Source organism: Manis pentadactyla, chromosome 16 (assembly GCF_030020395.1).
Source record: "Manis pentadactyla isolate mManPen7 chromosome 16, mManPen7.hap1, whole genome shotgun sequence".
NCBI lineage: Eukaryota > Metazoa > Chordata > Mammalia > Pholidota > Manidae > Manis > Manis pentadactyla.
In genome coordinates, this window is record NC_080034.1 from 24,856,066 (window position 1) to 24,882,104 (window position 26,039).

Consider the following 26,039-nt stretch of genomic DNA (forward strand, 5'->3'; position numbering starts at 1 on the left):
CAAACTTCATATGACCTGATTTCAGACGGGCAGTCACTTTGGATTTTCCTTGTCACCACCAAATAGTCCCATACATCCCAATTCTAGGGTCTCCTATTTACATACCTCCCTGGTCCCAAAATGAATGCATACCTCCTTTTCAATATTATCAGGGGAAATGTTGATCATAGGAGAAGTTGTGTTACATCTTTTCCAGTAGTAAACAGCAAGAAGGAGATGTTTGTGGAAATAAAGGTCAGTTCCACTGAGCCTGCTGGTTAAGTACTGGGTCATTTGGGAACTGAAAAAGCTGGTATCATCAAACCTTTGTTGTGTAATCAAAGGACTTTATTGAACATATTCTATGTGAAGACACCTTGCTCTGCACTTTGGGCATACAAAAGTGAATAACTTGGTAACAAAAGTGAGTAATCCCGTCCCCAAGGTTTTACAGTCTTATCTGAAAAAGAAAATATATGCACGTAAAAGGACTTAAAAGTAAACAAACAATATAACACAATAAATACAAAATATAAAGTCAATGGTACAGATTATAAATATTATAGGAAATCAGTATTTCTGGAGGGGACAATCAGTACTTCTGGTTGAACTAATCAGGGAAGACTTCAGGGAGGAGACAAAAATGAAGCAGAGCTTGGACCCAGTGTGCCCTAAATAGAACCCTGTGATGTAAACTCTTTCCCAGGCAGGAAACTATATATGTTGCAACCATGGCAACGCTGAGCAAAAAATTGGTCAGTTACAAGCTCAGCAGATTTTGGGGAGGCCATACCCCTGATGGTGAACAGACCTTATCAAATGCTTAATTCTTCTATTTAGAAGTCAATGAATTAACTCCCATCAGAGTGTCTACATCCAAATTCATGCCAAAGGTCATGCTCTGCGCTTGCTTGTGTATGTGTATGCCTTGCTGTGTGCAGGAATTCACAGGTACTCTAACAAAAACAGCCCACATCTTAATGGCCAATTATTATTTGCCAAGTACTATTCTAAGTATTTTACTTACATTTATTCATTTAATCTTTACAACAACCCTGTGAGGTAGGCTCCATTTTTCTTAATTTATAGATGAGAAAATCAAACTCTAAGGAATTGAAATAACTTTCTCAAGGATCATCATATGTATTAAGTGTTAACTACGAATCCGCCTTAGCGGATTGTTAGCACCAATTTCTCCTTGAGCCACTTTGACCAAGTCACTTCCTTGGTGAGGTATGAACGGGACCTATGTCTCCACCCAGGGTCGCCCATAGTCATTGTAAGCCATGCAGTTCACTGACATCTTCCAGGATGGGGCAGACAAGGTTGTGAGCTTCAGGAGAGAGGGTACAGCTTCTTCAAGGGATTCCCAAATCATCCCAGAGTTTCTCAGTAGTACCCATGAGTTTTTCTTGGTTAATGATGATCCCACGGTAGAATGCCTTTCCTGCCATCCTGTCATGGCAAATGAGTTCATCTGAGTGGAGTGTGATTTCATACTTACAGATGTGACTGCTCAGTGGCCAGTCCAGACGAAAGGCTAATCTCTCTTTCTCTCACTGGTGCTCGGAGTTCCCATCTGCAAATGGACTCAGTCTTTTCTAATGATTGTCTATATTTTTAATTCTAACACTAGTTTTGTGAGATTGCGTCATCACTTCAATACATGGACCCCAGCAAATGACATCTCTTTGTACTGAGCTCTTGGCATGGAGAGAACCAGGACTGGGACTGTCCTGTTCCCTGTCCTTGAGGAGATTCTACAGAAATATTGGGAAATGTCAAGTTACAATACTTTCCAACTTTTGAAAAGGATGCAAGTGTTGTCCCAATAGGGGGCACAGCCACTTGAAAGATGATTCATGCTCCGGGTTGATGTATTTTCCTGCTTTCTGATTGATCTCTTTCTTACAGTTTTAATTTCTCCAACATCCCCCCTTGGAGGAAGATTTTTGTAGTAGAAAGAGAGAGAGAGAGAGACCCCACTCACTCACAAACGAAGTCTCACTTTCCCATGTGTAATGTAACTTCATGAATGCTGGACTCTTGGTAGAATAACTGGGGGCTACTCATTGCCCCCTTTTCCTTTGGCCACTAATTCTCTTCTGATGCATTAGCCTGTGAACTTGCTCTGTAAAAGAGTTCTTTTTTTTTCTTAAAATGGCTTCTATCTATAGCACTGCCCTCCTATCAGGTGGCTCCTGGTTTGAATGCCGAATTTGTTTACATACAAGATTAAGAAAATGAGCAGCTCTTGACATGAAATATATTTCCCCTTCCTCAACACAAGTTTCAAAACAATCATATTGTTGATGAGAGCTAAGTGGACATCGTCAGAGTAGACAGAGTCCCTTGGTGGCTCCATGACTTGAGGAGAAAGTCCAGGGCTGGGAGCCACAGACCTGGGTTTCTACCCGTGGCACAGGCCTTGATTAGCTGTGACCCATCACGCCAGAATGAGTCTCCTTAAAATGAGCACCTTTCTGGTTCAAAAGCTCTATACTTTTCACTTGATTCACAGCCGAAGCAGTGTGTGTCAGCCCAAGTCCGGCTGACCATGCAGTCTATTTAAACCTGGAGAGGTGGAGTATGCTGGCACTCAGATTCCTTCAGTACAAGACCAGCAATGATGCACTTAGAATGAGCCCACCCGTTGGTGATTATTCACAGGCCCCTCCGTCAGCAGCCCACAGACTCCAGCCAGGTGGTATCTCAGGCCACCTTTGCCAAGAGGTGCCAGAGCTCTCTTCCTGAGGATATGTGTGACCCAGCAGCCGGAGCTGAAGGCCCACGAGACCGAGGCCCTCCTGTGGCCAACTGTGTCTGTCCTCTGTGGGTGCCTGGCGTGGCATAAATCTGTCTACATATATGTGTAGGGTTGACTGGGGGAGAAATGGTCAGCATCACAGATCATCTCAGACAGAGGGCCTTCCGTTGTCCCCACACTTGAGGCCCTGCTCCAGCAGCACCTCCAGCAGCTCAGAGGGCTCCCTCCAGACCCCCAGAGGCCAGAAGACAGGAATATGCACATCTCTCCTGGGGACTCGCTGCCATTCCCGGAACGTGTGACCTTGTCAAGAATAGAAAATCACAGCTTTAATACACAAGCAGCAAGGCCCAAAGCTGCCTGACAATTGCCCTATAGGCTCACTCTTTCTGGAGCAACAAGCCCATCTGGGAAGAGACCCCTTGACAAATGGAGAGTCTCTTTCCTTCTAGTCACTGTGGAATCTGTGGAACTAGTTGTTCTATAGCCTACGAGTGCTGAGTTACAAACCTTGTCTTTCTATAAACTAGACCCCTTCTTTCCTTTTGGGAAATACCCCTTTCTCTGTACAAAGCCCTGGGCTGCTTCAGAGGGTCTCAGCTGCAGAGGCTCTGGGGCCCAGATGGACTGGGGTGAGGGGCGAGGGCTCCTTCTATATGTCTGTGTGCCTCTCTCTCTGCTTCTGTCTCTTGCTCTGTGTGTGCTTCCATGGGAGTCTTAGTCTGAATGTGTGTCTCTCTCTGTTTCTTTCCATTTTTTCCTCTTTGTGTGTCCCTACAACCCTTGGATTGTGCCTGCCTCTCTGACTCACTGTCAGTGTGTGTCCCCCATGTGGGTGTCTCTGTGTCCCTGTCTGGCCTTCTCTGTATCTACAGGGACCTGGGGACAGAGGATTGGAAGACCTTTGTGCATGTGCCCATTCATCTGGGCTGCTCTCTTCCAACCCTGAGTCACCGTGTCCCTCAGAAAGTGTCACTGGATCTCTGTCCCCGCCCCCCAGTGGCTCCTTCTCTCTATTTCTCTCTGTGTCTCTGTCTTTCAGACACTACCTCGAACATAAGTTAACTTCTACATGACCTCTGAAGCCTCTCACAGATAGTGTTTATCATAATTCCTTGATCTTTTAACACTATGGAAAAGAGAGGGGCCACAGTGGGACACCGGCAGAGTACTGCTATCTTAGAGGATGTCCTGGGGCTGGGGAACAGGAGGGGAGGAGGAGAGGGACCAGCCGTGTGGCCTGGCACCTCTGCTCACCCCCTTCTTAAATACACTCAGCCTAACTTACAAGCATTCTCAGATGACCTGGTTGCTTTACAGGGACAACAAAAACGCCAATAGCGCTGGAAGTAGAGGTGCGCACATATCTTTAACTGTAGCTACATGAGAACAGATTGTATAAGGAAAATCTTTTCAATCAATAAAAAAATCATTTCAAGTTAGAATCAATCAAATTGTGGTTTTTGAAGGAAGTATCATATGTATGGCTTGAATAGGGGGGCCCCTGGCTTTGCACTCACCGTCCAAGTCAGGAGTACAGCCTGCTTGTTAGCCTGGCCCTTTGGTGGGGTGACAAGAGAGATCAGAAGAAAGGTTCTGTTGGAGACAAAAGTAGAATCGCACTCATCGTTATTGAGCTGTTTTCAATAACCTGTTATCACAATTATCTGAAGCACATGGAGAGTTGTGACCTACAGCGGTTTATTTCACCCTTTCATTGCCTCTCTCTCCTTCTTTAATCAGACCCGCTAACCACGTAAGAACGGGCTGGCGTGAGAGACCCTCCTCCTCGCTGGCCTGGCCTGGATCCCTCTCCTGAGGGAGACTCTACTCTGGGAGGGAGGCAGGGACGAGGCAGGGACAAGGCAGTGGAGGGGAAATGTTAACACGCCCCCAAGCCCCCAGATAGCTTCTCCTCTGGCCTGCTGAAACCCCCAGCATTTGTCATTCGCGCGTGATGTGCCGGAATAAGTACCCTTGACATTAAATATGAAATAAGGTACTCAATGTCCCTAAAATATTCTTGTGTTTTAGGTATATGTTGCCTAAGATAGGCACTACATTAGCCGGTGGCAGACAAGTACATCATAGCCATGGACTAGTACATCACATCAGATATAGAGTGAACACAGACAAGTGCGTTTATTGTCCTGAGCTTGGGGATCTGGGATGGACCCTCTGCAGGCAGGTACCACACGGGGACAGAGTTCCATCTGGACTGAAGAATACTGCTGCCTAGGGATTAGAGGTCTATAAAGCAGGGAAGAAGACAGATGAGCCTTCTTCCCCGAGTGGGGCCGATAGAACTGAAGCTCACAGGCCGAGGCTAGCAGGCAGAATAAGGGAAGGGTGACAGAGTAGGATACGTTTTTCACCTGTCACCTAGACCAGTGCTTCTTCACCCTGCAACACATTAGAATCCCTGGGGACCTTTAATGAAACACAACTAGGCCCTACCCCCAATAATTTCTGGTTTAAATTTTCTTGGGTGGAACCTGGACAGTGACATTTTAATAAAGCTCTCTAGTTATTTCTAAGGGCACCAGCATTGAAAACAACTGACTTGGACAACCAACAAACTGATAATAAAGCTCGGGGCATAATCCGGCCTTATCTTTCATGTAAAAACACAAAGAGAAGTGGGCAAAATGCCTATTTTTCTCTAGTACTGGCGAGCACAATTTCCTTGCGGTAGCTGAATGGACCAATGCTGAAAACACATAAGAAGAGGAGGGATACTAAATGGGAAGGGATTGGAAGTCAGCCACTCTCCACAGAGTGTGCTGGCAGACCAGAGTGAGGTAGGAGGGGAACACTTCCACCAGGTAGGCTGGTTGGAGGCAAAGATTTACAGTGAAGGCTTAGCGGAGTGGGTCGCAGTCTTGACTACATTAAAATCACCTGGAGAGCTTGTAAAACTCCCCAAACCTAAGCCATTCTGCGGGCCGTTCCAATTAGAAGTTCCAGGAGTGGGACTCAGGCAACAGTTTTTGAAGCTTCCCAGTTGATTCCAATGTTCAGTCAAGGCTGAGAACCACTGCTTTAGGTAAAGATGTTTATTCTCAGTAAAACTTGGATTTGCTTGTTTGTTTATTTGTTTATTTCAGCTGGAAAGGGTGTAGAGGGGTCAGCAACCTCCCAGGTTTGGAGACCAAGGACTAAGAACAAGATCATAGTTTGTGTAAGATTAAGACAAATGGAAATAGGAAACTAAAGGGGAGGAAAGGAGAGAAGACAAAAAGAGAGCTAAAGAAATGAAAGGAGAGGGAATGGAAAGGCGTGGAATGTGGGGAAGATACAATTCTGTCACTCTGGCCCATGTGGCACCCAGCCCCCAGGTTCTGGCACCCCTCTGCGAGTGCACCTTTTGCAACACCGGTCCATGCCAGGCAATGCAGAACCCATCAGATGTTGGCCTGTGAAACACCAGATCACCTCTTTGCTTGTTCCTGGGTGTGTTCCCTGGGCTTACCCTGAGTCCTCTTTTGCTGCCATTTAAAAAATTTCCAATTTTTCCCTCCCTCAGAAGCTAAGGAATCCCATCCTTCACATAACAATACATGGCTTCTAAATGATTAGAATGGGAGATAAATGAGAGGGCACCTATATATTCCATCCAAAGACTACACCTTCCCACAACACCTCTGAGCAGGCCCTCGCCTTCTGTGGCAACTCCAGTAACCCCGGCAGCTGACCCCTCTTGGAAATCAAGCTATTAGGAAGTTCTCTGTGTAGAGTCAGAATTTGTGTCTGTGAAATTTTCATACTTTGATTGTGGTTCAACCAATTGGAGTCATAGACAACAAATAAGCTGCCAGGGAACCTGAGATTCCTCAACTTCTCTAGTTTGTCTATCAATCATCTACTCTCTCCTGCTGTGTGGTTTGAGGGTCACCCCTCCAGGCCCGGTCACCTTGTCTCTCCTCTAAATGCATTTAAGTCTGCTTTCACCCCTCTGGATGTGGTCCCAGGACTCCAGAAAGAATCTGAACAGCTCAAATGGACACACACTTGGCACTTCTGAAAATTCCAGACCACAAAGTGCTGAGGCAATAGTTTTAGCAACACTATTATCTTGCCAACCTTTTACATGCAGTAATGAATATGAAGGTTTTACCTCTGATATTCTGGAGATCCATTTTGCAGAGGTTACTCGACTCTTTAAGGCTTCTCTTATCTGCATAATTAACAAAAGGAGTTAAGAATGAAAAGATTATAAAAAAATCAACGCATGTGCTTGGGCCTGGCAAACACACAGGGAGGGCGTGTGTTACCAGCCAGCACCTGTAGGTGGCATATGGAGGGGTTGGTACCTCGGTGAAGTGGTCTGGGAAAAGGTACAGAGACAAGAAAGGTGAAGCTGGCATAGGAGACGCCCATTCAGGGCCTCAGACGTGAACCCAGTGGCTAAGAAATACGGTTTGCCACAATGCTGAGGGATTCTTGATATTTCTTTGGGAGTATTTTTTGGAGCATTAGGATAGTTGAACATTTCCCACAGTTTATCAATTATTCAAAGCCCCTTTACTAGAAGGACAATCCATAGTTTTTTTAAAAAAAAGAACTCTATGCAGCTTAGCAAAAGCCTGTAGAGCTAAGAAAACAAGAATAATAAATAACAATTGTATTTTTAAGTATGTACTAAATATGCTTAATATATTAAATAATATACCTACATTGTATATTTATATTAATATGGAATAAAATAATGTTAGTTGTTAAATACATATTTAAATGTTTTGTTTTTAAAACTGTATTCTTATATTTATATTTTTTTAAAGTGCTTTTCATGCTTGTCATCTCATCCTATTGAAAAAATAATCCTGCAAAGTAGATATTATTATCCCCATTTTACAACTGAGGAAATCAAGACTGCGGATCAAGTGACATCCAAAGTGAGTCAGCTACTAAGAGGAAGAGGCAGGACTTGAGTTCGTGTCCTCTGACTCCAGACCATCCTGTCGTTTTCCCTTAATCTCCCCTGCTGAACACAGGCACTCTCTGCTTAGTTCTACTCCCTCTTCTTCCCTTCTGCTTTACAAAATGATGTCCACCTCCCAAGGCCTTGTAGAAGTTCTGTCTTCACGGTCAGTCCATGCCAAAGTCCTCCAGCTCAGACTGACTTCACCCTTCTCTGAAAACTGTTCTCTGTCACACACAGGCTCCCAAGAGGGAGGAGTGCTTGCTGGGGGCTTGCGGTCTAAGCACCCAGAGACCCACTGGAATATATAAAGACACATTGGAGCTTCTACTTAAATTAAAAAATACTTTTTTCTCATCCTCTTTTTAATTGTTTCATAATGTGCATAATACATACTTCATAAATTAATAATCAACACATCAGAGGATGCATGCTCACTGTTTTTTAATTCATCCTAAAAGTTCAAAGACAACTGACATACAACTTTTTGTCAGTTAATCATGTATGGTCCTGTGACAGCTTCGAGTATTTACCTTTTACATTATAATTTTAAATGCAAGACGTTTTGATCCTGATGGAAGGTTCTACGTCTTAGAGGTCTTTGTACGTCTCACAACACCTAACCCTGCTAAACCAATAAATAAAATGCTGCTGCAGGTGCTTTGGCTATGAATACTACTTGTGATACTATGATTAATAAAACCATTATCATATAGTAATATCTGAAATTCTTTCTGTGCATTTTCGCTTGCAAAATTGCATTTTTTCCTTACAATAATCTAGAAGAAAAGGTAGGGAAATCATTACCTCTGTATTCCATTTGAGAGATCTGGGGTACATGAGAGTTAAGAAAGTCCCCAGCAGCACACAGCTAGTATACAGAAATATCAAGACTCAAAGACTTACACTTCATAATTTTCACCTCTGGATAGTTTTATTAGTTTGATATGGTATCCTCATAAGAATATGAAGAGACCATTATGAAATGCCTCTTGTACAAACCTTGTCTATTAATTTAATAGAGAGCACTAATAGTAAAATAAATAAATAAAACAAAAGATTAGAAGTCAACCCTGTGGTGAAGGTGTTTGCATCTGCCTTGCAGAGCTTGGTATGCTTTGCTCATTCCTGGAAGTGATATAGGACAACAGAAAGAGGGTGACCTTAGAAGCCCAAGTAAACATTTAATGTTTTACTCATTTGTTTAGTTATTTGTTTTCATCACTCGCCACCTATACACATTCATCTACATTTGGAGAATTCCCTTCCTTGGATCCACTGCTCTTCAAGGTAGAGGCCAGAAACTCACTCTCCCAGCCTCCCTTGCAGCTCACATGGAGCCATGTGACCTGGGCTCAGCCAATCCAACATGACAATGCAAAGAAACAGGTATCAGTGGGGTCCCCAACAGCAGGATGGAGCAGTGGCAGCCTCCGAGGTCTGACCTGACCATTGGCCTGGTGAAAGTGGGGAGAGGTAATGGTGTCCCTCAAGGAGCAGTTCTGGGCCGTGACCTGGGAACTACTCCTGATGTGTAGCCTCCAGGCCTCCAAGTCAGAGAGACCGTCCCAAAGATGATATTGTGAGATTTACTAAATTGCTTTGCTGCTTCAACTAAAGGGGATTTCTGTAGCGATCGTATGCAAGTTTAATCACTCTTGAGTCTCAGTTTCCTCATCTGTAACACTGAAAATAGGAATACACCCAAGATTACGCTAAGGATTAGAGCTAAAGTACCTAAAACGTTCAGCTCCTTAAGAGCTTGCACGACAGTAGATATTAGTTCCATTGTAAAGAACAGTGATGCCTGTTCAAGTGTAATGTTGGAGGTGAAAGACTCTCAATATGTGGTCTTTACAAGTGAGGACTGCAGGGCCATGTACCCACGATGCAGAAACAGTAAGAACTTATGGTACCTTCGGATCCAGGAGTGTTCCAAACACCAAAATGAAGAAGCCCTGCAAAAGACAGGAGAAGGGACAGCCATTTACAAAGTAACAATAATAATACCAGCACTCATTTTATCAGGTCCTACCCTGGTAAAAACAAAACTAAAATAAAAACAATTTTATTAAATCTTCAACTTTCTCATTTTGAGGTTACAGTGCCTCGATTCATCTATTTAACAAATATTAATTGAACATCTTCCATGTTCCAGCCACTGTGCTACACATTTGGGATACCTCAGTATGCCTAACAGACCAAGGTCCCTGATTCATACAATATTATATAAATTTCATTTTAAATTGGGCAAAATAAAATTGTTCTGCCTTTCTCAGGAGCTGTGCATCTCACCAGAATATAATTTAATATAATTATTTTAATAATATAATATTAATAATTTAATAATGTCTGCAAGAGTTAGAGGCGATCTTAGGCAATGGACAGTAGCCTTGCAGTCCCTGGGCACTCGGTAATGAAACATCTTCCACAGAAAAAAGCAAAAGCAGCTATGCCCAGCTTCCATTAACAACCTCAATCTCTTTCCTCCACCCGCAACCAAAGAATGTTATAAAACTATAAAGGAAAACCAAGTACATGGATCCTCAGAAAAACTAAGACATAAAACAGATTGAGTTTCTAAACACATCATGTATGCTCAGAAACAGCTGCTCCAAATAAGATGATATAGAGGGAAGTGATTTGTTCTCATATGTCTTATCCATAAACACACACACCATTAAAGTCAAAAGGAGGCTACTCCTCCGTCACAATCCATTCAAGTTTTCGACTTTTTTTTTTCCCACAAAACCACCCTGGAAGAAGAAAGGAAAAGTATCTTTCCTTATCAGATAAGGAAAAGGAAGCTCAAACATTCATCTTTCCAAACATGATAGACAGTAACGTTCATTAGACAGTTTCTTTTGAAGGTGTTGTTATTCAGATCCTGGCTCACCTGAGAAGAGAAGTGAGATATGACCTTTGATTTAGGCAAATCCTTGTTAAGCTGCTTCAATTTCATAAATGTATGTGAGCACTTAGCCAGGCAGAGGCCTGTCCACACATGTGGGTTTACCATGTTACACCCTGGTGGTCATCAGTAGACACAATACCAAACCCACTGTTAACACGATTTGTAAATGCTCAGCTTAGAAGCAGCAGACTTCACAGGCCCCGGTGTATGGTCATGCAGCTCAGCCATTCCCCAAACACGCTAATAGACCTCTTCACTCAGCCAGTCCAGCAAGTGCTGCGGAGCTGGGAAGGCTCCTATCAGATTGCTCCCCTGTGGAACATTCTTAGCCTATGAGATATCTATTGAAATCCGTCATTGTGTCTGCTAAGAGCACGGGGCATTAAGTTACAAAATACCGTTTGTATAAAGATGATGCTTGGGTCAAATACATCCCAGTCTGGTTTTGTACTAAGAATACATTTTAAATCAGAATCTCCATGACTTTTGCCCAGGAATTAAAATTTTTAAAGATGTAAGAACCATGATTCTAGCCTGTTTCCTCTACAAATATACGTTCCATTAGCTAAAAGGCTAAGAGGAATTTCTCTTCTGTAAGATTTTCCATTTCCTGAAGGTCAGACTAATTATATTTATATCTGCAACATTTAGCATAATGCTTGGCACAAAATAAAAATATTCAATAAATGTGGTATCTCCCAACTTATGTTTGTGTGTGTGTGTGTTTAGTTACTTTACTATGCGAACTGCATCTGTATAGCCATAAAGAGTAACAGGAAAATATTCCACTAGGCTCACTTTTCATTAGTCTGTGCCACTTGGGGAAAAGTTACACAAAATATCATTCAATTTGGACAAAACATTAGTCATAAAGTTTAATATCTGATTGAAAAGAATTCACTGGTAACAGCTTCTTTGCATTTCTTTTAGCAGATAAAGTGCAATTCAAGCAGTTAAAAGGTGTTTTCCCAAGTTTTAAAATGCACACTTTACTGCTACAGACTGACTGTGTCTGCCCAAAATTCATGTGCTCAAACCTAATGCCCATGCAAAGGTATTTGGAGGTACACCTTTAGGAGGTGATTAGGTCATGAGGGCAGAGCACTCAATGAATAGAATTAGTGCCCTTTTAAAAGAGGCCCTAGAGTCCCCTTGCACCTTCCAACATGTAAGGTTACAGCGAGAAGACGGCTGTTCATCTATGAACCAGGAAGTAGACTCTCACCAGCTACCGAATCTGCTGGCACCTTGATCGTAGACTTCCTAACCTCCAGAACTGTGGGAAATAAATGTCTTTGTTGATAAGCCACCCAGCCTGTGGTATTTTTGTTATAGAAGCCAGCATGGACCAAGATATTTACTTTTCTCCCACCAAAACAGCTCTGAGGGTTCCCAAGCCTTACCCAGCCCACAATTCCTCTCCGTAATCATGAGAGAGGATTACGAGATGTGATGGCTGGCAACACAGGCAGCCAGGGTTGCAACTGACCACATACTAACACCTCCCTAGTGAAGAGGGTGCTTGAGCTTTCAAACCAGGGGCGGTTGTCCCACGGGACTAGGACCAGGAAATCTCTATAAGGGTCTTTCTCCTACATCCTCTGGATCCCCACATGTTTAGAAGTCTCTCTTCAGTCCCAGATGCTCCTCATCTCTGCTCCTACTAAGACTCAGCTCATCCTGCACCTTCCTACTCAGTCGATTGTGTCTCCTGCCTCAGTAGGTGTATGGCTCTCATTTCTCTCTTCCTGCACTGGGAATCCTGAGGATGCCCTGATGCACTGATAGGTTGGCAAATAGCAATAATCAACTCTTCTAACTTGTAGCACTTGCCAGTCTCCATGGATAAATACTCCCCCTCCTTGGCTGATTTAAATCTAGCAACGTGACATTACTGAACATGGAGTTAGGAAAAGATGGGCACATCATTATATGGTGTTTCTACCATACAGATGCAATAGACCTAAATAGTACCAAGAGCACAGGAAAATGTAGACAATTAGGAAGCGATGCATTTTGAGAGTGTGTGACCTTTGTTTTTAATCTCGCTTATTTAATTGTGAGTTTATATCATTTAATTTTGTTGATGTCTGTGTTTACAACCAGCTCACAAAATCCCTGAAAATAGAAAGTCAGCTCTGGTGAGCCAGCATGGACCAACTCCAGCACCCCACTGCCTACTGCCTGCTCCAGTGTCTGACCTTCAGCCAACCCTTCTTGGTTTCTCACTGTACCACTGGCACTGGCCTTTAAATGGGCCCCCTCCTCCTCCTTGCCAGTAAATGGCAGAAACTGAGTTGAAATTATGAGTTGATTCTGTTGTGATAGATAAACAAGCTCGTCCAAAACGAAATTCACAGTTAAGATGGCCCCAGGGGAAATAAGGAGAGGAAGGGGCTGAGAAGGGAGACATGAGCTCACCAAGGGTTCATGATGAATGAGCCATGAGATGTGCTAAATAGGAATTTGGGAACACTAGGATTTTATCCTAGCCTTATCAATGACTAGCAGCATAAACATGGGCAAGGCAATTGGTAATTACTAAGACCTATGTAAAAAATGGAGGGTATGAAAATGTCTTCTATAGAAATGCAAACAAAACCAGATATTCAAAAAGTGAGGTGCCCCTATTATTTTTTTTCAAGGCATCAAAATGTTTATTGTAAAATGACATGATTCATACTTTAATTTTGAAAAAAAAAAAGAGAAAATATTTGACTTAAAAATCTCTACCATCCATTAGATAAAACATTTATTTGAAAATAGCCTTACTTTCAATAAGCATACATTCAGAAAAAAAGGGGTATTTTAGAGATCTTTAGGAAAATAAAAGCTTTGTTTTCAACCAGTTGCTATCTACATGTGTAACATTCAATATAATAAATTTTGGCCGTATTGGTACATTGCAACAGAAAAAAAAAAATGAGAATACCAAAATTTCAATAAGGAAGGGAGTTACTGGATATGGAATAGTATGTAGCCACTAAAGAGACATATGTATACTTAGTAACCTGGGAAAATGCTAGGATGTATCTCCAAGTGAAAAAGTAAATTCCATAATAATATACATTATCTCCAAACCCTTATATTATATGAAAATATATTTGTATGTAAGGATAAAAAAATTTGGCAAGAATACTCATGAAACTGTGAATATGGCTTAATTAACAAAGGTAAGATGAGAGGAGAAGAGAGAAGAAACAATTTATCTTTAATACTACTCTGTATGGCTCACCTTATTAAAATAAGATAAGATGGTTTCCAAAGATAACTAAAAATTCTAAATGAGACAAAATATAATAAATGTGCACATTTTAATGCTTTCCATTACAAACCTAGATTTTGGGGGAAGTGATATTGTTTAGTTTCTAAACAGTAGCAGCTCAGCCTACCATTAGGCTATTTTGATCTTTAGGTCATTTTTTATTTAGTGCTTTCCCATGCATTATTTTATTTCATTTTCCAAACATTCCTATAAACTGGGCAGTATTATGCTCCATTTTATAAGTGAGGAAAATAGGGCTTGGAAAAGTTAAGCCAAACACCCTAAGAGAATGCTACACATTATGTAAATGAATCAAGATTTGAATCCAGGCTTTTCTGGAACAAGTTTATTTCCTGACTCAATGCACTATTCCAAATCCATTGCCATTATAAGGAAGTGTGATACCACAAGCTCCTGATCACAAAACTTCTTGAATTCCCTCCCTTCGGACTTGGTCAGGAGCAGCTGGACTTACCTGGAATGCATTGAGCAAGGAGAAGATAACATGGAAGGCCAGGGAGCTGCCATCGATGACTATGGCTATTCCGAATCCCCAGGTCAGCCCCAGCAGTGGTGTGAGGATGGCGATGTTCTTACTGATTCTTACAATGGCTCTCACCTCCTGGAACATGGAACTGCCGATGGCAGCTTGCTGGGTCTTGACAATCACCAGTGTGACTGTAATCAGGTTTACCACCACGATGGCCAGAGCTGGGACCACGAAGGCCAGAAGGGCTTTGGTCAAGTCCCAGTTGAGCCAACAGGCCTCAGGCTGTAGGTAGCCTTTGCCAGGCTCAGTGGCAGCAACCGTGATAACAGCAATAACCAAAGGGCACCCATAGCCCACTAAAAAGAGAGATGCCACCAGCGCTGACTTGGGCAGAGTGTGGAAAACAATCAGGATTCCATAGAGGATAAGGAGTGCCTTGGCGAGCATCCAAAAAAACACAGAAAGGTAAAAGAAATGAACAAAAAATGTCGCTGCCACACATCCACTGTGGTGTGTTGTTGGACCACTGAGAAAGGAAGCCACGACGAACCACACATCAGCCATCAACAAGGCAGCGGCGATGTTAGCAATGCACACGTGGCGTAAATATGTGACCTCTGTCTTAGTCACTTGGTTCCAGACCAAGGCCTCAATGGACAAGCAGAGGATCAAGCTGCAGATGGAAATGCCCAGGCCTATGTACGTGATGTAAATCAGGATCGGGCTCTCCAAGATGTGGGGCGACATAAGAATTGAGAAAGAGGTGAACAACCTGCTTGGCCTGCATTTGCAAACAGCTTGCTGGGAGTTTTCTTGGACCATTTGACAAGCTTGCTGGTCCCATCTGCTCTCCAAGGAGTGCCAGCCAACACAGCGTGTCCTCCTCTCCTCTGACTTGTTGATCTTCTCAAAAATCAGTGAGATTCTTTTAAGTTCCTTGGGCACAATGACAGAGAGGACAAGTCCATTCACAGTGACATTTTCCAAAAGGCTGGCTTCCAAGATGGCCCCAAGGGTTGGAAATGCGATGCTGACAATCTGAGAAGAGGAAGGCGCCTTCCGAAGTTCATCGCCACTGATCAGCACCCTCCCTGTGACCGCACTGCTGGTGTTGTTGACACTCATCGAAAAAGTGAAATTCTTGCCAGTGTTGTCTCCAGATATGTTGGCGCCTATCGTATGAATGAAGACATCTGATATGTCAATGGGCTGTTTATTTATAAATAGCTTTCTGGCAAAGGAATTGACTGACTGTAGCAGGACACAACTGCTGTTTCTGTCAGGGATGAAAGTCCAGTTTGCGATGCTTTTGCTGTTAAGAATGTGGTTGGCCATGATGCTGTAACTCTGCCAACGGAGAACCCATATTAGTACTGGGCCACTCCCTGACCCTGCCAGGACATTTAAGATTCACTTTCGTAAGTGAACAGCCAGCAGCATAGGCATCCCTGGGAACATCTTGGAGATACAGAATCTCAGAGCCCACTCCAGACCTCATGAATCAGAATCAGCATCTTAATGAGACCCCCAAATGCGTGCATGCCGCTGAAGTCAGCTGGGGGACAGTTACCAGGAATCACCCTCATCCCACTGAAGCAATGCCTTCCTGTGAGACAGGCCAGCGGGCAGCCTCCTCGTGCTCATTCCCATCATCAGTTGCACTTCACACCTCAGCGAAACTAGCAATTCGCTTGCCCTGCTCAGAGTACCCATTACATCATTAACATCTGTTAACCCCCAGCTGTGTGCAGGACCCTGTACCAAATTGGAAATTGACCCCAGAGGCTGAACATACTTTTTACTATCCTCTCCTTCAAAGGTCAGAGACAGAAGAAATGGATCCAGTTGCAGGTAACATCTCTGCAGCAAGCAGGTATGGCTGTTTTCTTGGCATTCAGGTATTTTCCATGTTAGCAACCTGCTCTGACTCACAGGTAAACGTAACAAAAGCCTTTCTTTCTACAGGATCTAGAATGGTTCTTAGAGGTATTCAGTAGCCAAAACACACACTGGGAAAGCTGACTCCCACGCCTAATCCAGCCCCCAGTAAACAATCTCTCTAAATGTTTGATGATTGAATGTGCTCCCTTTTTCCATTCATTTATTCATTCTTTCTTCAATAATGATTTACTGAGCACTTGCCATGCTAGGCATTAGAGATACTCTGCTGAGAGATAAGGGCCTCAGTCCCCAAAAAGCTCACAAAATCTCTACCTAACCTGCATTCCTTTCCCAACAAAATAACGTTCTACCAAATACTTAGGGCCACTCACCTGCATCTTTGCCTCATTGACATCTGTCAGTGATGCTGTTGATATGTTGTGTAAGAGTTGCACAATGACAGCAATGTTGCCCGGGATTCGGGGAGACTGCTGAATGTTCCGAATGACGCAGGACAGATCCTGCGGACACATTTGCAGCAACCGATCTGCAATGGTCTCAGAATGTCTGCCGTGTTCATAGATTTTTATATGTCCTCCCATTGGTGAAGCTGAATATAAATTCTCCTAAGAAATGGCAAAGAGAAATAAGTTTTATTATGGTACTTTTGTTTTAATGTGAAAGCACCTTTACTAAAATTTAGGATAGCCTTATTAGACAATTTTATATTGCATATTGCTTTGGAGCTTTACATTTTCAAAGTCAGATTTGCTGTGGAATAACTTGCCTAATACCAAGGTGTATGAACAGAGTATCAAAGTCTCAGCTTGCCATATGCCTACTGCCAGCTTCCCCCGCCAAAAAAGCAACTTTATCTTTGGCAAACCACTTAAGACCCTTTCTGTATATATATATGTATATATATATATAGAGAGAGAGAGATAGAGAGATAATATGTATATTATATACATATATGTATATACACACACACACACTGAATAGACATCCTGTGCATTTAGGTAAATTTTTGTTGTCATCTAAGCTTACCTTTACTATCCTTGAGGGGCAAAACATGAGACATGAGCATATTTTAAAAATAGAAATTTTGAACTAGATTTGGATGAGTGACTGAACTAATGTTAGAGAGTATCTCCCACAGATTCAGGCTCTGGGTCTCACACTTCAGAGCAGGGGTGGCAAACAACAGCTGCAGGCTTCCCACTAGTTTTTGGTAAATAAAGTTTTACTGGGATTCAGCCTGTTCATTCATTCAAGCATTGTCCGTGGCCGCATTCAGGCTATGACAGCAGAGTTCAATAGTCACAGCAGAGGCCATATGACCCTCAAAGCCTAAAATATGTACTCTCGCCCTTTACAGAAAAAAATTTGCCAACCCTTGCTTTAGAGGACCACTTACTGATCTTCCTCCAGCCTGGCCCCTCACTTGGGACTAGGAGCCCGTGGGCGCAGCGGTGTAAGCCTTCTCAGAACCCATGACTGTGCTTCTAGACACTCAGATTCCCAGTTAAGCAACTCCAAGCCCATTTCCAGAGCCTAGGTGGGGCTCTTTCCTAGTTCGTGCTGCCAAGGATGGACCCTGCCACCCGCATGCTCACCCCTAGACCTGCGAGGTTGTGAGGTGGCATCTGCTTTCAGGGCTATAGCTGTGTGGCCTTGACTTACCACCACCTTCTAAGGGCAGGACAGAATCTGGGATAGGAGGCCAAAAGCATATATATTACTTGGCAGTTTGTAAGCATAATTGAAAGCATTCAGATATTAGGACATGTGGTAGGTGGGTCTCTGCATATCTTTGCCCAAGTCTCTCAAATTAGGGTGGGCCTGGTGACAGACACCCTGTAGTGGGCAGCCTTGAGAGGTGGAGCACCCACTGGTGCTCCCCCGGGCCACACCCCCAAAACAGGGACTGTTCCAAACAAATCCATAGGACCCAAGAAATGCTACATCAGTGACTCCTCTGAAGGATCAGGGGCTAAACCTCAGGAAGGTAAAGCCGCTACTAGAAGAGGAGAAAAAGAAACAAAGGAGAAGAAACAACATTTGACCTGATTTTATTTATTAAAATTTAATTTTTCTAGAATATTTAACTTCTGAAGTATATACGGAAATATGTTTGTTTGTTTGATAATGTAGTCCTTTCCTTAGAGTTAGCTTGCTTTGCATCTTTTCCTGAGCACAGAAATCACCCCGGGATCTTGATGAAATGCAGGCTCAGATTCCGCAGGTCTGGGGTGGGGCCCAAATCCTGCATCTCTAAATGGTCTCAGGGCCCCCAGTGCTGCAGGTCAGCGAAGGACACATTAGGCATCAAGGCTTTGGAGTACTAAAGAGCTAAGAGTGAAGTTGGAGAAGTAGGCTGTGATAATTCTAGACAGCTCTTCTAGCTCTGACCTAAATGATCAGGTTCCTTTGTGTTATGAGAGGAGGTGAGAGACTGGAGCATAAACTTTTAGATGCCCAAAGTTAAGACCTTTATTCTCATGTAGACAGAGGATGGGTAGGTGTTTACATATTTGCATACAAACAGGGCCACCTACCTACCACCTGCCTCCTGTTTTCCCTCTCTCTTATTGAGCACAATATGCATTGCTGATCTGGGACTCCACCTTGCATGAGAAAGGATGTTACCTCAAAGATGTTGAAGGCATTAAGAGTCCGGCAGGTATCAGTGATCTTGTACCATTTCTTTTCCCTGCATAAAAACCCCATATTTCCCTGAGTGCCTGGAGAGCAAGGTTGACAGCAGGGGGAATTGTCCACACAGACACCACCACATAGACCTGGTTGAAGAAAAGGCATCAGCATCAGAAGGAGAGGCCAGGGTTCTGAGCTACACGGGGCCCGCCACCAAGGTGTCTGTGTGCTGGAGGCACATAAACCCTGTGGACATCAGGAGTCTTTTCTTTGTAAAGTAGAGGAAGAATGAAATAGCTCAGTGATCGGTGACAAACTCCTATCCCACAAAATCTTCTGAACTCAATGTATAAAAGATGAAAGTGGAACTGTCCCAGTTGAAGCAAGAGGGAAAAGCCCAAAGTCCAGTCTACCAAGTGTGTCACACCCCATAGGCACCCCTGAGTACCTCCACATACCCCTCCAGCTCCTCACAATAGTTGGGAAGTCACAGCACCTGATGTTCCCTAAAAACCATTCAGCTCCACAATTTATGAGTATGTCACCAATGAGTTCTCACAGTCTTGTCCTAGCCCCTGCTACAGTTTGAGTTGGCTCAACCCACAAGATTGATGGCAAAGAACTCAGACCAGGATGGAGGAGAAGGTGCTGGGAGAGAGGGGAGCAAGGGTGAAAGGTACAATCGGATCTGACAAATAGAAAGTGAGTCCAAATGCAAGCCATCAGGGAGTTCCGTCTGCCAGGCCATAAGGTGGAGGGCTGGGGATGGCCGTCTGTTACCACAGATGGACAGTAAAACTTCCATTTGATTAGTAACTGCTGCCAACATACCGTGCAGGCTGGAGGACATCTTCTCCTTGCTTTTGCAGGCCGCCTAGAAAGGGAAAATCAAAATCCACATCCAAATCAATTGTCAGGGTAGCAGCCCAGTGATTCACTTAAATCACAGATCAAAAACCACATCTGAATCAACTGTGATATCCCCTGCATCATCCAGGATATCCCTCAAAGCTAAGACCATGAGGCCCATCCCCAGGGCCCCATTTCCCCTTCAGCCTGTATGCCTTTCTCTCCTGCTGCTGTTTGGCAAGAGCTCCCTTTCCGCCCCAGGAAGAATGGTTGACATTCTATCCAGGAAATACAACATGAGCAGAGGTGGACTGACCGGTCAGCTTCAGAATCCCTTGCTTATATGGGGCCCTCCAAAGCCCTGGAGGGTCTAGCAATGTGTTCATGTGATCACATGTTTTACTGAATTGCCAAAAGCAGAACAGTTTGACCACCATCTGTTCAGACCATTATTTTTTGCCACTCCAATTCCCCCTCTTCCACACTCTCCATCGTTGGACAGCACTGGAGAAGCCATAGCTGTTTATGGCATCTGGACAAGTAAAAGTTGAGTTGGGGATGCATTTAGTTTGGATTTATTTATGTCTTCTGCAGTCATTTCTGCACTGCAATGAGGACTTCCACGTGTAAATTCTCAGGTGGCATTTATTCTAAGTGTATTTACAATTAGTCACAGAACAAGACAACTGTAAGTGCCCTGGAAACTTCGAAGCGCATATGTGAAAGAAACTCATTCGAGGTCTTCCCAAATTTGACAACAGTCTTACATATTTACATGGCATTACTAATGATGTAATGAGAAGCTGAAAGATATTTTTTCAAACCAGCAATAAAACAAAAGTTGATTAACAATGTTAGAGGAAAGACTGAATTATCTTTCTATTCTCTCTGTAGAAAAAATTATAAAATTATTGATATGCAGCTATGTAGCCAAAAGTATAGAGGAAGAATGTAGGCAGTTTGTTAATAAAAATCTTATTCTTTTACTGGATTTATCAGTTAATAATGCTGAGTAATTACTGAATGTAATTTGAGCTTGAAATTTGTTGTGCCTACTTTTCTCATTCTAAGTAGATAGTCTAAGTAGACATTTTGTATTTGTAATTTTGTACTTTTTTAAGGGCACTTCTAAAATCTGGCTTCCCCCTATCATGAGCATCCCACCTGTTTTGATTAGAAGCCCCTCTCTGTCTGACCTATCCATATGGTACCTGGGGAGCAGCGTCACATCGTGGTCAAAAGGGGTACTCTGAGAGCCACCACCTGGGTTCAAATCCCAAAACTACCACTTGAGACTTGGGAAAGTCTACCTCTGAGCCTCAGCTTCCTCATCCATAAAGTAGGGTGGGAACTATATAGTATTATAATTGTATGATACCTGACAGTATTTTTATGAGGATCAAATGAGATCATCTATGGAAGACACTTAGAGGAGGCCTGGAATATCCTAAGTGGTACTGAAGATCAACTGTTGTTTTTCTCTGAATGTGGATTTACTAAATGTCTGTTACATACAAAGCCCAAGTTTGCATCTTCCAAGAAGTCTTTCTTGATCCAGTCCTAAATGATATGTCTTTTCCTCTCTGGGTCCCATAGGGTTTATTATCCACACCACCACACCACTCATTCAATGCTTGGCATATACTCACTTGACTTGCTCTCTTGTTACCTAACCTTTTTTTATATGCATATCATCTTCTCAGGTAAATTGTAAGTTCCTTAAGAACATGAATTGTGTATTGTGCTTCCTCATAGCCCAATGGAGCTAGTTCTGTGCCTTATACATATGTGTGTATATGTATATTTGCACATTAGTATGTATCCAGATGCTGGTATATATGTATGTGCTTGTGTGTGTGTGTGTGTGTGCATGTGTGTGTGTGCGGAGAGAGAGAGAGAGACTGAAAATACCTGTTTCTGCACCAAAAGTTCATTCTCTAGTGGCTGGAAAGAGCCTTGGTACAATTATCCCAACTTGCATTCCAAGATCTAAACCATTGGAAGTTATGGAAGTTCAGTGACTCAGTTGTGTGACTAACACTAGGCGTTTATGTCCCTTTCTCCTTCATAACATTGTTTCTCTATATGTTATCAAGAAACAAGGCTGAATCTTCCATTTTCTCTACCAGATGAGATTTCATGGGGAAGCTGACTTGAGTATTTGGGGTCTGTCCAAGATGAAGAAGGTATCAGTGAGGATTCATGAAATACAATGTTCTTCAAAACACAGATGTAAGACCACATCTCATTTTACAATCAAGAGAATCAAGCCTTATTATATATGTGAAAGAGTTCATGGTCTTCCACTAAACAAGAATGCTAGAATATCTTTAGAGTTTTGGAAGCACTTACAGATTAACCAGCCCAACTCCCTTATTCTACAGAGAAGGGAAGTGAGTCTTTGATAAAGGAGATAACTTACACAAGGCAGTTTCCTGTAGAGCTGGGACTAGAACTCAGCTCCTAACCCCTACAACATTGCTCTTTCCACCAAGCCAGCCGTTGTCCAAGTGGAGAAGGCAGAGCAGGTTGTTTGGAAGTACAAACATCTCAAGATGTCCAACCCCATCTTGAAAGGGCTATTGTCTCCAATAAGCCACAAAAAAATCACTTAAAAGTGAATATTCTGGATAATACTCAGCCCATTAAACAGACTCCAGTGAAGTCACATCATATTAATCAGTTGTGTGGGCAGAAGGCCACAGTCTACCATTTACAAGGAATTTTGGATACTCTGCCTTCTTAAGTGAAGGACCGAATTCACTTCTTCCTAGTTAATTTGCCAAAGCACATCCATATACAACTCCTCCTGGTCATTTCATTGCTAGGGTGGCACTTAATCTGGGCCACTTTAGCTCAGATACCATAGTCCTCAACCTAATACTGTGCAAAGACACTTGTAAACTTGAAACCTGCTAAACTCGCAGAACTGCCTGGGTGATGAGGTAAGTCAGCAGAAGGGTAGAACCCAGAAGCTCAGCGTCCAGCAACTTGTAAATTGAGAAGGACAGTGTGGAATGTTCCTGGTACAGTGATCCCCAAAGTCAAAGAAAATGCATCAACTTCTCTCATTGGGAGTAGGCTCCCAATACAGCCCACTCTCCAAGTCTGTCTTGCAGGAAAATGTGGATGAGAAAATGAAGAGGGGAAATAGTACCAAGCTGTGGGTGGGGTTGAGATGTTTCCTGGAAGCGATCTCCCTGAATGGATCTCTAACCTCTCCCAGAAATGAGGCATCAGCTCAGCGCTGGGGGATGGGAGTTATGTGGAAAATTCCCATCCAGGGGCACCCTATTTAAAAAGTGATGTATGTATCATTTGGAAACTCCTAGAAAGAATTTCCCAAAGTCTTTATTTCCTAAGGTAGCTCTTCTTAAGAAGGCCCATTATTAAAAAGGAAAGAACAAGAAACAGAGAATGAAGACAGGGTCCTGGTCTTTGCCCTATAGCTGGGTCAGTATATATCATTAAGTAAATCATATTTCACACCACAAGCCTCAGTTTCCCCATCTATAATATAAGAGAGTGGAGCTTCACCAGTTGATCTCCATGTTCCAGATCTTGTGGACAACTAATAATACCCTCTTCCTGAGAAGCTCAAAATATCTTTATGTCCTCATTCTCTTAATGATTCTCCATACCTTATTTTAAATAGGTAACTAATAAGGAAGTCACAATGATCCAAGATGAGGAAAACCATTCCAGGAAGAGCCATAGGTCTCGCTGCCCCACAAAACTTACAAGCAGTACTTTGCTACAAACTCCACCCCAGTTAGCCGTTGACTAACACTGACTCTCTGAGTTGCTCATTGTTCCTTCCAGCCCATCACTGTGTTCACTATCAGATTTCTCAAAGAAGATACCATGTTGGGTGGGACGATGCTTCATTGTTCCGGGCCATCCCTAGGTCCAGCCCATTAAATATCTCCCAGTCACTGGGATACCCCACCCCCACATTTTCAAGTGCCTCTAAGGAAATGACACCACCCTGGTGGCAAGCAACAGAAAGCCTCACCATCAAAGGATCTGGAAATAAGAGTTTATTGCCCTTAATCATTTAAGCCTCATTGCATCTCAGGAACCGATAGAAAAAAATCACCAGGAAAATCATTTCCAACTGTTAGCTAAAATGGGTTTGGGTCACCCGTAGCTGCAATTTCTTCTGGCCGGACCATTCTACCACCACCTTCTCCCTACATCTCAGCTTAGGTACCTGAGAGCTGGCTAACTGAGGGCTTTTATTTGCCATTTGCAGCCCCTGCCAGTTCATCCTCCCACCTCCCTTTTCTTACCTGGGATAACGTCCTGTGGGATGCGGTGGGCACAGTAAGCACCAGGCAGTAGAGCAAAAGTGTGTGAGTCATGGTCTTTGGCATATCTGCTTTTCTTGCTTCGAAAAGACAAAATGCCTCCAGGCCTTCCAAGTTCCACCCGATGGCTGCAGACCCTGGCAACCTATGAGCCGGGGTTCTGTCCTTAGTACTGTCTGCTCGGACTCCTCTGCCCAGATATGGTGTCCTCTGGCCTCGCACTGACTTCACCAGGAGGCCCCAGGTGTGAGCACCAGACGGCACTGGGAGGTGCAGGCAGCGGCTGTGACAGCCTCCGGCTTCGCGGTCAGTTTGCATAAGACTCCTGATGTGGGAATCCCTCTGGAGGAAGCTGCCCGCCTGCCAGGGTGTAATAAATAACAGCCCTGTTTGGGGAGCAGGGATGATGGCTCACTCTCTGGGTTAGGCAGGGCTGAGAAATGTGTAGGAGGCTGCAGGAGAAGGTGAACTGGCACTTCAAAGAGCAAATTCAGCCTAGAAATATCTTTTGAATGAGAGTAAGCACCCTATGGCCTTTAAGGCGTCACTCCCGCCTAACTCTGGAGCTGTATTTTCATAGGTAGAGAGCAGATTCTTCAAAACTGATCTTAGACAAGGCCTATTACTGTTATTTCTGCCAAAACTGATGTCAAAACTAAAATGATTTCTTGGCAACTAGAACAGTGCTGGACACATGGTACTCCATAAAGGAGGAGAGGAGAGAAGAGAGGGAGAGAAAGGGGGTCAGGGAAAGCTCACGATTTGCATCGGGGCGTCTGCTCTATAGAGGACCCATGAAAGTTGGAATTTTAATATTAAATTTTAATAATGTTAATATTTTCCATCCTCTTTGAAAGGTAGTTGAAGTTTCTTTGCTTTTAGATGGAAGGATGCAAAAGAGTTGGATGCCATCAACAAAGGCCAGGAGTTTTTACAATGGTTGATATTTGCTATTTGATCATTTTTAGCGAAAAAGAAAGAGTCTTTATCCCAGTCATGCATAAATCTATAGCAAACAACACCATTATGTTTAAGACTAGGCAAAATGTATTTTTAAGCATGCTTTCTGTGCTGCAATATTTGCCTAGATGAAATTCCACTGAAATCCAACAATCATTCAAAATATTCTGCATGGCCTCTTTCAGCCTGCTGTTAATACAGTTTAAGCAAAGGGATTATTACTTTGTTGTTCATCACTTTTAAATGTACTTAGTAGCAACCCAGATGGACACACCATTGATTTCAAGAAAACTGTGGGCATGTCCGCAGCCTTTATTCCAGCCTAAATCATTCAAATGGATGAAAAGTCCACTGTGGAAATCATCAAAGGGACTTACCAGAACCATCACCAAGGCAATTACTGCTTTGGGGAAAAAAAATCATCAAAAGTGGAAAACATTAAAACAATTGAGGAATTTGTTATCGTGATTTTCATAAAAGCTGAGTATGAATCCAGATTTTTCTGAATCACATTAACATTATATTAAAATTCTCATCATACAGAATGTCCTTCAACTAAAATTCATTTTAAAGAATGATCAAGGACTGATATAATTCAAAAATCTTTCATAGAATTAGCACTATTTAGCCCAGACACTCAAACAGATGTTTTTTTGTTTTGTTTTTTTTTAAAGTGGAAGTGGTAGGAGTGAGAAGGGATTGAATAATTAGATAAGTCAGCAAATCAAGATGAAAATGATTCTGTTGACTTAACATTTTAAGGTGTCAGATTGAAAAGATTCTTCTTTTTTTTTTTGTAGATAATTATTTTTTATTGAAGGGTAGTTGACACATAGTATTACATTAGCTTCAGGTGTACAACACAGTGATTCAACATTTATATACATGATAATTCTAGCTACCAGCTATCACCATACAAAGTTGTTACAAAACAAATATTTTGACTATATTCCTTATGCTATACATTACATCCCGGTTACTTACTTATTTTACAATTGGAAGTGTGTACTTTTTTTTTTGAGAGGGCATCTCTCATATTTATTGATCA

The 26,039-nt window shown here is 42.8% G+C and overlaps 1 protein-coding gene across 2 annotated transcripts; it reads right to left on the reverse strand.

Moving 5' to 3' along the window:
- Positions 1-305: 305 nt before the first annotated feature.
- LOC118927796 (adhesion G-protein coupled receptor F2) lies at positions 306-24,469 on the reverse strand. Of its 2 annotated transcripts, XM_036916428.2 has the most exons (9): positions 24,014-24,469; positions 19,704-19,746; positions 18,867-19,018; positions 16,610-16,843; positions 14,322-15,683; positions 9,584-9,625; positions 6,864-6,923; positions 4,267-4,342; positions 306-3,049 (listed from the first exon to the last, which is right to left on the reverse strand). In XM_036916428.2, the coding sequence occupies exons 1-8, from the start codon at positions 24,347-24,349 to the stop codon at positions 4,295-4,297; spliced, it is 2,277 nt and encodes a 758-aa protein (XP_036772323.2). In that variant the 5' UTR covers positions 24,350-24,469; the 3' UTR covers positions 306-3,049; positions 4,267-4,294. The 2 variants fall into 2 exon arrangements, with proteins under 2 accessions (XP_036772323.2, XP_057349809.1); XM_057493826.1 differs by lacking the exons at positions 18,867-19,018; positions 19,704-19,746.
- Positions 24,470-26,039: the final 1,570 nt, after the last annotated feature.